Source organism: Megascapheus bottae, chromosome 2 (assembly GCF_031878675.1).
Source record: "Megascapheus bottae isolate mThoBot1 chromosome 2, mThoBot2.hap1, whole genome shotgun sequence".
Lineage (NCBI taxonomy): Eukaryota > Metazoa > Chordata > Mammalia > Rodentia > Geomyidae > Megascapheus > Megascapheus bottae.
This window is the reverse complement of record NC_143510.1, coordinates 81663110-81678533: the sequence shown is the minus strand read 5'-3', so window position 1 is coordinate 81678533 and position 15424 is coordinate 81663110. Positions and strand designations below refer to the sequence as shown.

General features: G+C 38.7%; 1 protein-coding gene across 4 annotated transcripts in view; it reads right to left on the bottom strand.

The window, feature by feature from the left end:
• Nucleotides 1-2888: 2888 nt before the first annotated feature.
• The window catches only part of Nr1h4 (nuclear receptor subfamily 1 group H member 4), a 61272-nt gene continuing 48736 nt past the window's right edge, over nucleotides 2889-15424 (bottom strand). For all 4 annotated transcript variants that reach the window (XM_090328486.1, XM_090328488.1, XM_090328484.1 and 1 more), the window contains 2 exons: nucleotides 5282-5395; nucleotides 2889-3501 (listed from right to left, as the gene is read on the bottom strand). In XM_090328486.1, coding sequence (XP_090184612.1) covers nucleotides 3263-3501; nucleotides 5282-5395 — 353 coding nt within the window. In that variant the 3' untranslated portion in view covers nucleotides 2889-3262. The remainder of the gene's footprint in view (nucleotides 3502-5281; nucleotides 5396-15424) is intronic.

Here is a 15424-nt window from a genome sequence, read left to right as displayed (position 1 = left end):
ACGTCATACAGCTAATATACACTAAGGAAATCCTTGTATGCAACGAGGAATGGTAGAGCAGTCAGAATCTGGAAGTTGCAAGGGGAAATTCTTTTCTTAGAGCCTTTAGAGAGAGGTTGACTCTAGTGGCATTTTGATTTTGGACTTCAGGCATCAGAGCTGGAAAGGAATGAACACTTTAAGCTGCCAGCCCTGTGATCACTCAGGAGCCCTGGGAAATTAAAATAGTCTATATCAGGTTGGGAATTTAGCCTAGTGGTACAGTGTTTCCTTAGCATGCATGAAGACCCAGGTTCAATTCCTTAGTACCACATACATAGAAAAAGCTGGAAGTGGTGCTATAGCTCAAGTGGTAGAGTACTAGTCTGGAGAAAGCCCAAAGATAGTGCCCAGGCCCTGAGTTCAAGGCCCAGGACTAGCAGAAAAATAGGATAATATAAATTAAAATAGAGACGTAGTCCTCTCTTGCTCCACTCCATCTATGAAACTTGGTCACAAATATCACCAGTGTAACCTATGCCAGGCTCTTCTGGATACAATGTTATTTCTAATTGGCTTTCATCCAAGTATAATGTCTCTATCATATTTAGTTCTGCATGATTGAAAAAGATATTCTCATAAAATAACATATTGGGGGCCGGGAGATTGGCCTAGTGGTTAAAGTGCTTGCCTAGCATGCCCGAAGACCCGGGTTCGAGTCCTCGGTACCACATACATAGAAAAAAAGCCAGAAGTGGTGCTGAGGCTCAAGTGGTAGAGTTCTAGCCTTGAGAAAGTCCAAGGACAGTGCTCAGGCCCTGAGCTCAAGCCCAGGACTGGCAAAAAAATAAAGATAAAAAAATAAAAAAATAAATAAAATAACATATTGGCTTAAGTCATTTAAAATAACTTAGAACAGAACTCCCAAACAGCAGGCCAAGTATGAACTATGGTTTTTAAATAATACTCTCTTGGGACTTGCAGCTGCTCAAAGAAAGCTCTTCTATAAACAGCAGCAAGAAGAGACAGGTGATGGTCTCGTAAGGCCTGGGATCTGAACTGGCACACTGTCACACGTGGCCATATTCCAATGTCCAAAGCAAACCACATGAACCCATGCAGCGTGAGCAGATAAGTGTGCATGATCTCCTGCGACATAAAATGTACAGTGCAAAGGGCAAAGCACATACTTCTATTATAGGGAGGGGGTAAGGAATTTTGATCACTAATGTAGCACACATGACTAAATATCTGCCAGTGCTTACTTCTTAAAAATATCCCTGGTAAGCCAGGTGCTGTGGCTCATGCCTGTAATCCTACCTACTCAGGAGGCTGAGATCTGAAGATTGTGGTTCAAAGCCAGCCCAGGCACTAAAGTCCCTGAGACTCTGGGGCTCCAGAAGTAGGGCGGTAGCCTTGAGCTGAAAAGCTCAAGGACAATGCCTAGGCCCAGAGGTCAAGCCCCCCAACCAACAAAAATAAAATGTTCTAAGAAAAACATCTCATTTTCTTTAAATGAGTCCAGTGATCATTTCTAAACCACTCGCTGTGACCAGGGATGCGTGATGCTCTGATTAGCTATAAGTGGGTCACACTTAACAACTGGGGAGCTTGGAGGGAAGTTAATTCTATCTATCAATCAATCGATCGATTGATCTATCTATCTATATATCTATATATATATTTCATTTTTCCTAGAGTCTCACAAAAATTTATCTGGAATCACAACAGTGTATTTTTCTGTAAGAGGATGACAACTGGGTCTGCCGACAGTAGATGACCTGAGGTTCAGTTCAACTCAGTTCTGAAATTCATCATCCAGATTTAGTACAGTTTGTCCAAGTTCAGGGCTCCCTGGGTCCTAGGCCCTCAGGTCATACATCTCAGGTTGACACTTGGACTAACCAATCAGCTATGAGAGGGAAAGGAGCCTCTTCCCCCACCCGCCTCCGCATACCTCTCCTACAATACTCTCCCTCTCAAGCTCACTAATTCTCTACAATAACTGCAAAAATTCAAGAAAAACAAGTCTGTTCAGTATTTTCAGTAGTTTCCTTGTTTCCAAACCAATTTGTTTGCTATCTTATACCAGGACCGAGAACTCCATAATCCATGGCGCCATTCCACTCTCCACTCTCCCTCTCACAAACCTTGCCTTGCACCTGGCTTCCATTTGACTGCTCCCTAGTTGCCAAATGATGCCTGTCCTAACTCATTCCCTTTTCCACTGACTTCTTTACATTTTGCTAGCTCAGAAAAATACAAATATCGTCCATGTATTTTCAGGGATACTCTGCATTTTAATCCAAAAATCCTTTGCTTGCTAGGCGAGCACCAGTTTGGCCGACTTGGGGAGGAAGGGAGATTTAAAGCTATTATTTATAGAAGGTGTTTTATTGTAGTTGCCAAAGGATAATGGGGGAGAAGAATGAAGCACTAGAACAATGAAAGAAGGAAATGAATGAATTCCGGCTTGGGGGAGAGGGTACAACAGCTGTGCACCCAGCTGCAGAAGTGTTTTCAAAAAGTGAAAGAAATGAAAAACAATAAGTTCTATGTGCTGAAGCCAGCAGTGAGCACTTTCCAAAGATAAGAGACTGTCCCAGCATCTGATGGTATTGGCATGCTAAATGTAGAGCAAGGGCTGGCTTGAGGGACTAGTTTAGGTGAAAATCATTAACTTTTTCCTGTGATATTCGCTTTGAATTTCAAGGAAAATGAAATGATCACAAAGCTATTTAAAAAAAAAATCGAACAAGTGAATATTTTCCATGATTTCTTCAGGGTTGGGACAATCGCCAGTTATATTTTGAGAGTTTATCTGTTGGTAAATGAGCTCTATATTCACACCAGCAAATTCAATAGGATATTTTTCATCATGGAAAGAAATGTTTGTTCCCACAGAAAAGTCTATTGCCATAATGTTCAGTTTATTGCCAAAATTAAACACAACTCTTTAATAAAATATATGCAATATGGTAAGATGGAGAACAAGATGAATTTTTTCCCCTTAGTTCAATAAGTAGAATTGAAGTAACCATCCATTTCATTAGGCAAACAGGGAATGCCAATTTTAATGTAAGATTCCCCGAAGCCTTGTAAAATATACTGTAAAGTCATTCTGTCTAGCTCATATTTACAAGTGTGGAAGGTAGATAATTACGACATAAATATTCATCAAGATTCTTGAGGGAGACCCAAATACAAATGAAATAAAGGAGAGACATACACGAGATTTATATTATAAGGAGGAAAAGAAGCAAGGCCCTCTGCCCTTCCGTGGTCACTGGACATCCCAGATCTCACAGAGGAGGGGCGTAAACTTGTGGTCATTCACTCTCCACGACATTAGCATCTCAGCGTGGTGATGATTGAATGTCCGCAGTTCAGTCAAGCGACCCAGGAGGCAGGCAAAGTGTTGAGGGTTTTCAGGTTGGTGGATCTTGCACAACTTTTGTAGCACATCAAGCAGAGGTTCCTGGAGCTTCTCTACTGCCTCTCTATCCTTTATGTATTGCCTGTCTATGTTGGAAAATCAAATAACAAAATAAAAAGAAAGATGGAAGGGATGACATTGCTCGAGACGTATGGTACTCATAAACTGACAGGTTAGGTAAAAAACTTAAAAAATTTAAATAAAAAAATTACTTAAAGATAATTTTTAATGGAAAAGCAGGATGGAAGGAAGGAAGGAAAGAGGGAGGGAGGAAAAAGGAAGGAAAAAAGTTGAACATTCATTGGGTATAATTTTGGAATGCTAACTTTTTTGAAAAGTATATTTACCATTGTTTTAGTCTTGTACAACAACTTGTATAAAGTGTTCAATTTAATGAATATACACACATACATGCATAAACACACATGTGCAAGTACACATGAAACCACAGTAGATTAAGGTAAAGAGCATCCAATGTTCTCTAGAAACTTTACAATCAAAGCCCTAGCTGGCACTCATAGAGAAGCACCAGCACACCAACACACTTCCTGGTAGGTCTCTTCCTAGATGTATAATTGCAGGGTCATAGGGAACAACTACATGCATGGTTTGAGGAGCTTTTGCCAAACGGATAAACTTTCAACTGAGCACTGGTGGCTCACGCATGTAATCCTAGCTACTCAGGAAGCTGAGATCTAAGGATCATGGTTCAAAGCCAGACTGGGCAAGAAAGTCCCTGAATCTCTTATCTCCAATTAACCACTAAAAAACCATACGTGGAACTGTGGCTCAAGTGGTAGAGTTTTAGCCTTGAGCCAAAAAGCTGAGGACAGTGGCCAAGCTCTGAATTTAGGCCCCAGGACTGGTACAAAAAAAATGCTTTCAAGCTAATTTTGTAGTGACATTGCAAACATGATGAAAATATTACTTGATCCCCAAATATTAACTTTAAAAATAGACAAATTTGAGCTGAGTCTGGTAGTCCATGTCTGTCTCCCATCACTTTAATTTTTAATTACTACTTAATTTTATGTACAGAGATATTCAACATTGTTTAAAGTAAGAAAATTGGAAACATACTCCCATATAAGCATGCATATTAATGGTTAAGCATCTAATTGTACATCCATTCAGTAGAATAGGATACACACTACAACAAACTTCCACAGTAATTCTTTTTCCATTTTTTGAGATAGGGTCTCAAGATGTAGCTCAGGCTGTCCTCAAACTCATGATCCGCCTGCCTTAACTTCCTAGTTCTGGGATTACAGGCATGGACAACCATGCCCAACTTATCAGTATCATTTTTTTAATGACCTGGAAAAGGACTTTTAAGGAAATGTGAATGTTTTAAAGACATCACATTCTCTATTACATTATAAAGTTCATAATTTCATGATACCCCTACTCAAATGTCAATGATTTAGAAAAGTCTTCCCCGACTACCAGTGAAAATATCACTCTTCTACCATTTCCTTTCCTTACAAAAATGGTAACTATCATTATATTCTAGTAATGTGCACCACCTCCTAAAAATTATTTTTATTTGTCTCTTCAATTATCATCAGCCTCACCACCCTAGAATGGGAGCACTGAAGAAGCAGCACTCTATTGCCTCACCATATCTGGAACCATCTTTAGTTCATAGCCGATGCTCAATAAGTATCAAATATATGAAGCTGATATCTAGAAATAAGACTGAGAGCTGCATTAGAGTGCTAACAGTTGTCCCATTCAAATGATAGAGTAATAGGTGGTTTTACGTTTTCATTTTTTACTTATATGGTTTTCCGATTTCCTTTAGTAATCATCATGACTTGATGCAGAACAAAGAGTATAGAAATTAAAATGCAACATTGAACTTACCTGGAGAGAGGATGACAATTGCAGTCAGCAAAGCATATTCTTCTTGGGTCATTTTCAATTCACCAACACTTTTGTAAAAACTGAACATTGGTGCTATGTATTCATCAGAAATGCCTGCATGAAAACGTTGAGAAACTACTTATCACAAACTTTAAAGTCATTGAAAAGCATACAAATGGAAATGCATTGTATACATAATAACCATCACCTTATTTACACATATTCAAGTAATTACTGTGTATGATAGACCTCAGGCAAAACAGAAGTTGCAAAGAAGCTCCAGTGTAGACGAATCAGTGACTTCCCCAGGGTTCAGTGGCAAATGTTTGGAATCACAGTTAAAGGCCACCTCATTGTGACACAAGTTAGGAAGCACCTAGCTCAAAAAAAAAAAATAAGCTAGATGTGGCGATACATTCCTATAACCCCAGGTACAAGGAAGATGTAGGTTTCTAGAATATAGCTGTGGAAAACAAAACCAGGCTGCTGGTGAGACACTAGTGTCTGAAGCCTTGACATCAAATCCCAGTACTGTGAGAAAGAGAAAGGAAGGGAAGAAGGGAGGGAGGGAGCCAGGCAGGCAGGCAGGCGGTACCATTTTCTGGCTGGTACTCAATCTACTTAATATCTATGGTATCTGACACAACTAAAACAGTTGTTGCTCTTCAGTCCAGAATTATTAATAGCTCTAGTACCATTAAATAAATTGGGCAAGTTTTTGGTTTTTGACAGTATAGGGTTTAAGTACAAGGTTTAATGTTTTCTAGCTTCATGCTTTACGATTTGCACCACACCTCCAACCTGTACTTATTTTTGAGAGAGGGCCTCATTTTTTGGCTAATCTGGACTGAACCATGATCCTCCTGTTTATATTTCCTGCCATAGCTGGAATGATAGCACTGTATGAAGTCTCCTGAACATTTTGCCCAGCTGACCTCAAACTTTGATCCTCCCCTCTCAACCTCCCGAGTAGCTAGGATTACAAGCCTGAACCATTGAATTCAGCTTGGTCAGAATTCTTCAGAAAGGGTACTAGTCACTAGCTGACAAGCCCAGGCTATTACCCACTGCCTACCTTTCATGAATACTTGGAAATTCTCTTCCAAAAATGTCCTAGAGCAAAGACATCATGTACAGAAGAACCATACCTCTAGCCTTCCTTTAAATCTTCCCCTATCTTGAAATTTGCATTCTCCATGATGGATATCTTCATTTACCAGTTTCCTATGCCTGAAAACTGCCGAGTCCTATTGATTTTTCTATAAGTTCCTCCTCAACTGGCATTCCTTTCTGACTCCACAGCCCCTGGCACAGACTTATTTTAAGCGCCATCTCTTGTCATCTGAATTATTGTATCTCCTTTCTCACTGGTCTTCCTGCCTCCAGTTTTCTTCTTTCCCACCATCCTCTATCCATGTACCAGGATAACTTTCCTAAAATTCCAATGACACACTTTCTCCATACATGCCTTCAAAAACTCTAGATGCTTTGGGGCATAGTTTTAGCTCTCTTCCTTTTTACATAGGAGCATCTGAGATGTGTCTTATTCCTGTCTTATCACCCAAGATAGACAAACAGTAGTTCACATTTCTTGAGTACTTACCACACACTAGGCACTGTTCTAGCAAAAGTACTTCTTATATTCTAATTACTCCTTCTATTACCACCCATGAGGTAGCTACAGACAGGTAAATGACTTGCTCCAAGATACACAGCTAGTGAGATGTGGATTCATGGTATATCAAAACTGGCCCTTCTTCCTTCCTGTAATTTTGCCTCTTTCCCTAAACAACTCAGCCTGCTGGAAGTGGAGCTGTAACTCAGGTGGTGAGATGCTAGCTTTCGGTAAAAAAGCCAAGCAAGAGACAAGGCCCTAAGGTCAAACTCCAGCATTGGCACAAAATAAGAAACAATTCTGTTTATCACATGTATATATGTTGTTCCATCTGCTTGGATTATCCTCGTTCTCATTTACCTACTTCTCTGTATAAAGCAAGACTTCTCTTTGTGTAACTTCCTCTTCTCAATCAACATATATTAGTTTGATGCCTGGTATGTTCATCTTCATATTTGTGTGTAAATATGAATATATATACTTTTTGTCTTATGCATTTCCCAGGATTGGCTCCGATGATAATAGGTCATTCACTATTCCTTCCCAAACTAGTTCTACAGTGAGAGCTTTAGGTGAACCAAAGCAGAATAAAAATTGATTCTGTATTCTAAAGGGTACTATGAGCTCTAAGGGTACTCTTTACACAAAGTAAGCTTATCAGAAAGGATTTTACAATTCTCAATTTTGGAAGGATCTAAAGAATCCTTAACTGACTTCTTGACCCTTCCCTCTCTAGTCAGTAATCGACCCCCTCTCTCCTTGGGATATATTCACAACACAGTCTTTGTTGTGAAAATTTGGCAATTATATTCGGTGGAAGAACAGTCTTTATTCAGCTGAATACCCACAGCCACATTCCACACAACTGAGAAGGATTGATGTCTGTCAGTCTGAAATGTCCATCTTGGATTCCAGTGGTGAGAAAGCCAGCTCTGAGTTTGAAATCTGACTCCTTATCTTGGCTTCTGCATGTGGCTTCAACTTTTTAAGCTTTCATTTGTCAGCCATGAAATGTGACTTACAGAATGGTAGTGTTATATGACTTAATAAGAGTCACATGGAGGGGCTGGGAGTTTGGCCTAGTGGTAGAGCACTTGCCTAGCATACACGAAGACCTGGGTTCCATTCCTCTGTACCACATACATAGAAAAGCTGGAAGTGGTGCTGTGACTCAAGTGGTAAGGGCAGTGCTCAGGCCTTGAGATCAAGCCCAGGACTTGCAAAAAAAAAAAAAAGAGTCACATTGACTTTAGTGTCTAGGCTGGCTTTGAACCGTGATCCTCAGAGCTCAGCCTCCTGAGTAGCTAGGATTATAGGTGTGAGCCACCAGCTCCCAGCTTTAAGATCTGTCTTATTTTGCCAAGTTAATTTTCAGAAATGAGTCTTTACATTTCTTATAGCTCTGATGGACTACACCCATCAGTTTAGCTGATTTTATGGTAACATTATAAACTCATATAGTAGATAAGGACTGCAGATAATATTACATGTGACTTAGAAATATTCAGAGTTTAGAAATAATTTTTGACTATTTAATTTTTGACCTCATGTATCCTTCTAAATTCCCATTCACCTACCAAAGATGTACTTACCTTAACTATCTAAATATAGTTGGTAATATTGGGGGGAAATTAAATGTTACTTAAATGTTTTTATTTCATCTTCTGTATGCTGAAAAATTCAAAGGACAAATATGGAGAAAATGTAGAAAATGAATAAAGGTGAGTTAAAAAATGATATCCCCATAAGATAGACCAAATAGCAACATTTCTGGTCATTTGTCAATTGTCAATATCCATGCCAGCATAGTTAATGAACCAAGGTGTAACCACATCATTGTCCTGAAGGGGGCACCCTTTGCCTATTTTCCTGCTTCCTCCTTCCTGAATTCTTGTTCAAAATTTGCTTCAAGTTTGCTCTTGTGAGCAATTAGCTTGATTTTTTAATCACAAGAGGGAGCTGTTTGCTCAGTCAACTATAAGACTTTGCTATGAAAAAAAAAGTTTAGAGCTTTTAAAAATTAAATGAAAAATGAAAGGCCCTCCAGGATATGGAAACAAGAGTTATATAATGTGTGATTGTTATTCTTAATATACTATGTTATTTCTCATCTCTTTTGTTGTCCCTTGGTTATCCTCATATTATTACAGTATCCTCATATTATTACAGTGTTACGTATTATTACATATTATATACAGTATGCATATTATACATATGTTTATTTGTTTATTTGAAATAGGAAAGGGAAGAGGGAAAACAAGTTGAGGGGAGAGGGTGAGGAGGGAGATGGAGACAAAAACATGAGAAGGAGTATCAATGTGTGTGTAGTAATGCACCTTCTATCTGGCGAATATAACTGTAACACCTCTATTAATTACAATAAAACTATATGAAATTTAAATGAAAAGTATGTTCTGGTTTCCTTTTTGCATTTAGAGTTGAATAGATAATTTAGTGGGAAAAACTGAGTAACCAAAATGGATTCCAAAAGGATCTGAACCTCTGAGAACACTCTCACACAGAGAAGTCTGTGGTTAGTAAACTCATAATCATAAATAACAATGTTTGTTAGCTGAGTACTATGGCTCATGCCTGTAATCCTAGCTACTCAGGAGGTTAAGATCTGAGGATCAAGGTTCAAAGCCAGCTGGGGCACAAAAGGACCTGAGACTCATCTCCAATTAACCTCTAGAAATGGGAAGTGGGGCTTGGCTCAAGGGTAGAGTGGTAGCCTTGAGCTGAAGACCTCAGGGATAGCGCCCAGGCCGAGTTCAAGCCCCATCACCCACCAAACCAACAACAACCAAAACCAAAAAAACCCAATGTTTGTTACTTAGGTAATCTTATATTTTGCTAGTTCCTTGAGATGAAAATGACCAAGTTGTAAAAGTGAGGTAAAAGATCCCATTAAGACAATGGAAACATTCTTGGGGTGCTAAGAAATGTTTCAACTACCGAAATGTAAGTCATTTGTGCTTTACTCTTTGTAATTTTTAAAAGTTCCTATCAACTTTTAAATAATCAAAAAACATTCAGTATTAACTCTATGAAGTAGACGTTGGCATTAGTCTTAGTGGATAAATATCATCTGGACATTTAAGCAGGTTTGGGAGTAAGCAATGTTTTGGACAGTCAGTGAATGTCATCAATATTTGTAAACTTGCAGGTCCTGGCTGCTGTGCTGGTGCTGGGCATGCAAAATCCTTAAGCACTTAACAGATTCATGGCAGAGGCAGCTACATAAATAAATACATAATGTCCCAAACTGAGCAAATACTAAGGACCTGGAAAATATAGCTGAGGGGAAAAAAGTCTCTGTTTAAAGACAATGGAAATATGGTCTTCCATATTTCTCTAATGTGTCTCCTCATTTGGAGATTCTGTCTTATCACTAAGCATCAAATGGTCCAGGCCCAAAGAACTGTATGAACACTTTGAAAAGGCTCTTATCTCTAATTAACTACCAAAAAAGAAGCCAGAAGTGGAGCTATGATTCAAGTGGTAGAGCACTAGAGCTAAAAAGCTCAAGGATAATATCCGGGCCCTGAGTTCAAGCCCTAGGATGGGCCAGCACACACACACACACACACACACACACACACACACACAAAGATGGGCACATGTTAGGGATGTTGAGTGACATAAGCAACTTATGCATAGCAATTTATACAAAAGAAGTTGCATTTTCTTTTCCAGCCCTTTGTTAATAGCTCTACAGCCTGGGGTAGGTTGTCTAGCCTCTGTGAGCCTATAACATAATGTACAAAACAGGAACATAACACTCACCTATAGGTGCTATCTTAAGAGTAAGGACAATCTGCATGTAGATGGAACATCCCAAAATCTTGAGATAGTTTGTCATCCTAATAAATACTTACCTATTTATGTCTATTGTAGGGGAAAAAAAGCTAAGAGAAAAAAGAACCTATAAAATTTAGGGACTATTCGTATTTGAAGTGAATAGAACAAGTTGCTTAGTTAGTGAGAGATTATTGCTAATTTCCTTACTGCTAAAATGTAAATGTGTTGATGTTTACAAGTCAGTTTCAATCCTATTGTGTTTTATGGTATCCTATTGTGTTTTATGATGACTCCTATTTTTATTAAAACTTGCAGCTTAGAAGCCTAGTTTGCATTATAATAATATTATTAAAAATAAAATTATTAATGCCTTTGATTGAACCACAAATGGTGTTAAATACATATCCCAAAGGCTCCATTAACATAAATAAACACAGCAGCTCCCAGTAAGTAAAAGCATCTCAGGAGATAGGATCTTTGTGTATATAATTGAGATTTAATCATAGAAAACAAAAGACTATGAGTTTGAAGAATAAGAAAAGAAATTTCACATTTTCTTCTATAAAGAATTTGGAAGGCATAGACAAGGTAACTTTGAGAGGTTATGTTATTCTAGAAGTAAATGTACAATAGAAAGAAGAATGTGTTACATTAGCATAAGAATTAGAAGTTATTCTGAAAGGTCATCTTGCAAGAACAAGTTTTTATGTTGTGTGGAAGAGGCAATGTTCTCAATATCCACTGGGGAGAAGGAAATTCATAAATATTAATAAATGGAAGAAACATCATTATAGATAATAAAATACGAAGTAGCATGTGACTTCCAATTGTTTTTATTGTCACAATATGTGGTTGATATTTGGAAAATGTATCTTATTATGAGCCAGAGACCTGCCTACTTATTTTCACAAATTATATTCTAGAAAACTTATTCTTGAACTTTTCTCAAACTAGAAGAGTCACAAGTTCTGACACTTCTGACATTATAAGCAAAGGGCTTTTGTTTATTTATTATTTATGTACTATTTGATGTTTTTGACCTGCAAAAGCCTCATTATTTCTCTCTTAGATGGCTCATTAGTCTTTTGGAGTCTCCTTCCTTCTGTATCCCTGCAAATCTTCATTCACATTACTGTTAGGAAGAGCTTTTGATGGTCAAGCCATGCCAGTCACAATACTATAAAGGTTCTCCAATATATAAGAACCCAGATAAACCTTTTTTGTGGCATATCCTTAATAATCTAGTATTGATACATTTTTCACCTCCAAAATACTATCTTCAAAACATGAAGGTACTGGTGAGTGCTGTATATGACAGATCTTTTATTTCACCGTATCTTTGTACTTTTGGTATTCTTCTGGTGGTTGTTTTTCATACCAGTCATGGGGCCTGCATGCTGCCCCTGAGCTTTTAAGCAAGGCTAGTGCTCTACCACTCGAACTGTATCACCACAGCTCCACTTCAGCTTTTTAGTGATTCATCGGATTTAAGAGTCTCATAGACTTCCTGCCAAGGCTGGGTTCCAACAATAATCCTCAGATCTTAGTCTGCTGTGTAGCTAGGATTGTAGGCATGAACCACTGGCACTACGCTCCAACTATTAAAACAAACTTCTATCTTGTTTAAGAAGGAGGAAAACAAGATGATTGGGAGAGGGTGGAGGGGAAATGGGGACAAAAACATGAGAAGGGGTATCAATGTGTGACAAGTAATACACCTACTACCTGGCAAATGTAACTGTAACCCCTCTATATATTACAATAAAAAATTAATTAAAAATGATCTATTTATTTTTTTGTCTGTTATAACAGCAAACCTCTAACTTCAATTATACATGACACTATTGTGTTTGATTTCTTTTCATATTTAATTCTTCAAGAAGATGAAGTCCTTGAGAATTATGACTCATTCATCTTTGTATCCTCAGTATAAACAAAAGCTTCTTGGGAAAAAAGGCAAATAAAAAGCAACGTGAATATAGTTCTTACTAAAACCTATCTTTCATTGTTTCTGGACAGTTGTCATACTGGAAAAGTCAAATAGAAACAGTAGGAGTCTACACTGACGTGGGGCTTATCAAGAAAAAGAAGAGCACTGACGTGTTCTCATTCTCAGGAATATCAGGCTGTATTCTGAGAGGAGAGAGAAGCTTGACTATTTATTGTTAAGGCTTGGGAGATGTCAGTCACATTTACAATACAACTAATTACCAGAGATTGTACTTAGGCAAACAAAAATGAGTATTAATTTGGAAATGGAGGAACAGAATGGCTGTTTTTCCTTGCTATAGGTAGCTAATAAATTGCAAAGGAATATGGGACAGTCAAAATTCAAAAGAGCTAGATATAATCACATGCCTGACTTTTGTGTTTTTTTTGTTTTTTTTTTTGCCAATCCTGGGCTTGAGCTCAGGGCCTGAGCACTGTCCTTGGACTTTCTCAAGGCTAGAGCTCTACCACTTGAGCCTCAGCACCACTTCTGGCTTTTTTCTATGTATGTGGTACCAAGGAATCGAACCCGGGTCTTCATGCATGCTAAGCAAGCACTTTAACCACTAGGCCAAACTCCTGGCCCTGACTTTTGTTTTTAAGGAGTTTATGTCTTCATGCTATGAGCACTCCATTTACCCCAACAGGCTTTTTCCTACATTCAGGAAGCTCTGGGAAGACGCTTGTATTACATTTAATTCTAGGAAGTAGATGCCAGCCTAGTCTTTTTTTTTTTTTTTTTTGGTTGTAGGGCTTGAACTCTGGGTCTGGGCACTGCCCCTGAGCTCTTCAGCTCACTGCCCGACCCTTGGGCCTGGGTGTTATCTCTGAGTTCTTCAGCTCAGCACTATTGCCCTACCCCTTGAACAACAGTGCCACTTCCCATTTTCTAGTGGTTAACTGGAGATAAGAGTCTCACAGACTTTAGTGTCTGGGCTGGCTTTGAACTGTGATCCTAAGATCTCGGCCTCCTGAGTAGGTAGGATTACAGGTGTGAGCCACCGTGCCCTACTCCAGCCTAGTCTTTGGTGTTGATTCTCATTTTGACACATCGACTAATGACGTATATTTGACATAGTGACTAAGTGATATATTCAGAAGTCCTTTGTCCTATGAGCTTCACTACATTTCTTTGAGCTCTAACTCTTACAGCATATTCATAAATGCTATGCTTCCCAACAAGGTTGTCAGCTGAGAGGAAAGGAGGTGGACGTTGGGCATGTAATCCAAGATCATATAGAGATAATGTTTTCCCCTAAGACTATGACTGAGTGGACTAGAGGATGGAAATGGCGTGACAGTCTTGAGCTCTATTTGAAATGTATGATCAGTAGATAAGTAAACTAAAGAGGCTGCTTCAGTTTTCCAGTTCAAGAAGAGTAGGTGGGATGTTGCATTCAGTCAGAGAAAGGGCTTTATTAGAGAATTTTAAAAAGCAAGGAACTGAAGCTATCCAATGAATGGCCCTGAGGAGATGATCATATATAATAGACAATGAACTCTAAGCCAGGTCAGGCAAAAGGAAGTCAAGGATGGAGGGTTAGTGAATGTCAGGTTCATGAATGGAAGTTGTTTTTTAGCAAAGAATTACTGGAACCAGAGAATGCTAGAAGACGGGTCATTAGAGGGTAATGTCAGAGAAGGGATGTTTGGGACTGAGGCTTTGGGAGGGCAGAAGTTATGGTCTGGTATAAGAATCATAGTCTCTAAGTGCAATGAAGAGTAAATCAGATAATTTTGTGAATCATGATTTTAGCTGGGAAAGATCCTTCCTTCATCTCTCTCTTTTTTTGTAATAGAGCTCAGGTAGGAGCAGGTAACCTGATTGCCGCCAGCTGCTGCCCCCGTGACTGGAACACACTGACGCTGGTCTCCTAAGCCATGTCTGTGAACAGTTGGAGGCTGGTGTAGTGTGCCTCTTTCTGCCTCTCTCCATTACCTCTCTTGAACTTCCTTAGAACTTGGCTACCCTTGAGTCTTGCCGTTACTCACTCCTTCCTTTCTCCTTTCATAAGTGTCAGGTCAGCATAGTGATATAAAGGGGGCTTTCCTCATCTACACCTGCTTCTTCCTCTTATTTTTCAGAGGCATCTTCCCTCACTACTCTTTTTTTCCATATATTTTTATTGTAATTAATAGAAGGGTTACATTATATTCACTAGATAGAGGGTGCATTACTTCACACACATTGATACTCTTTCTCATGTCTTGGTCCCCATTTCCCTCCCCCCACCTCTACCCCTCATCTTGCTTTCCCCTCTTCCCTATACAATTTCAAATAACCAAATACCATCAATGTATGTGAAGTAATGCACCTTCTATCTGGTGAATATAATGTAACCCTTCTATTAATTACAATAAAAATATACAAAAATAACCAAATACACATATATTCAATATGTCAGATAACAAGGTGAAATACTGTAACAATATGAGATAACCAAGGGACCGCAAAAAAGATGAGAGGTAACAGTATATTAAGGACAACAATCAACAATCACTCATTATATGGCTTTTGCTTCTATATCCTAGAGGTCCTTTCATTTAGTGTCATACAATATGGCCTTATGTATCTAGGTTTTATTCTATTATAAATCTCTGCTAGTAGAGCCCAAGGTTTCTACTGATTATGTGCACACACACACACACACACACACACACACACACACACACACACACAAGCACATACCACGGAGTGGGAGAGAAGGGACAGAGACTAGTATTTATCCTATAAATTA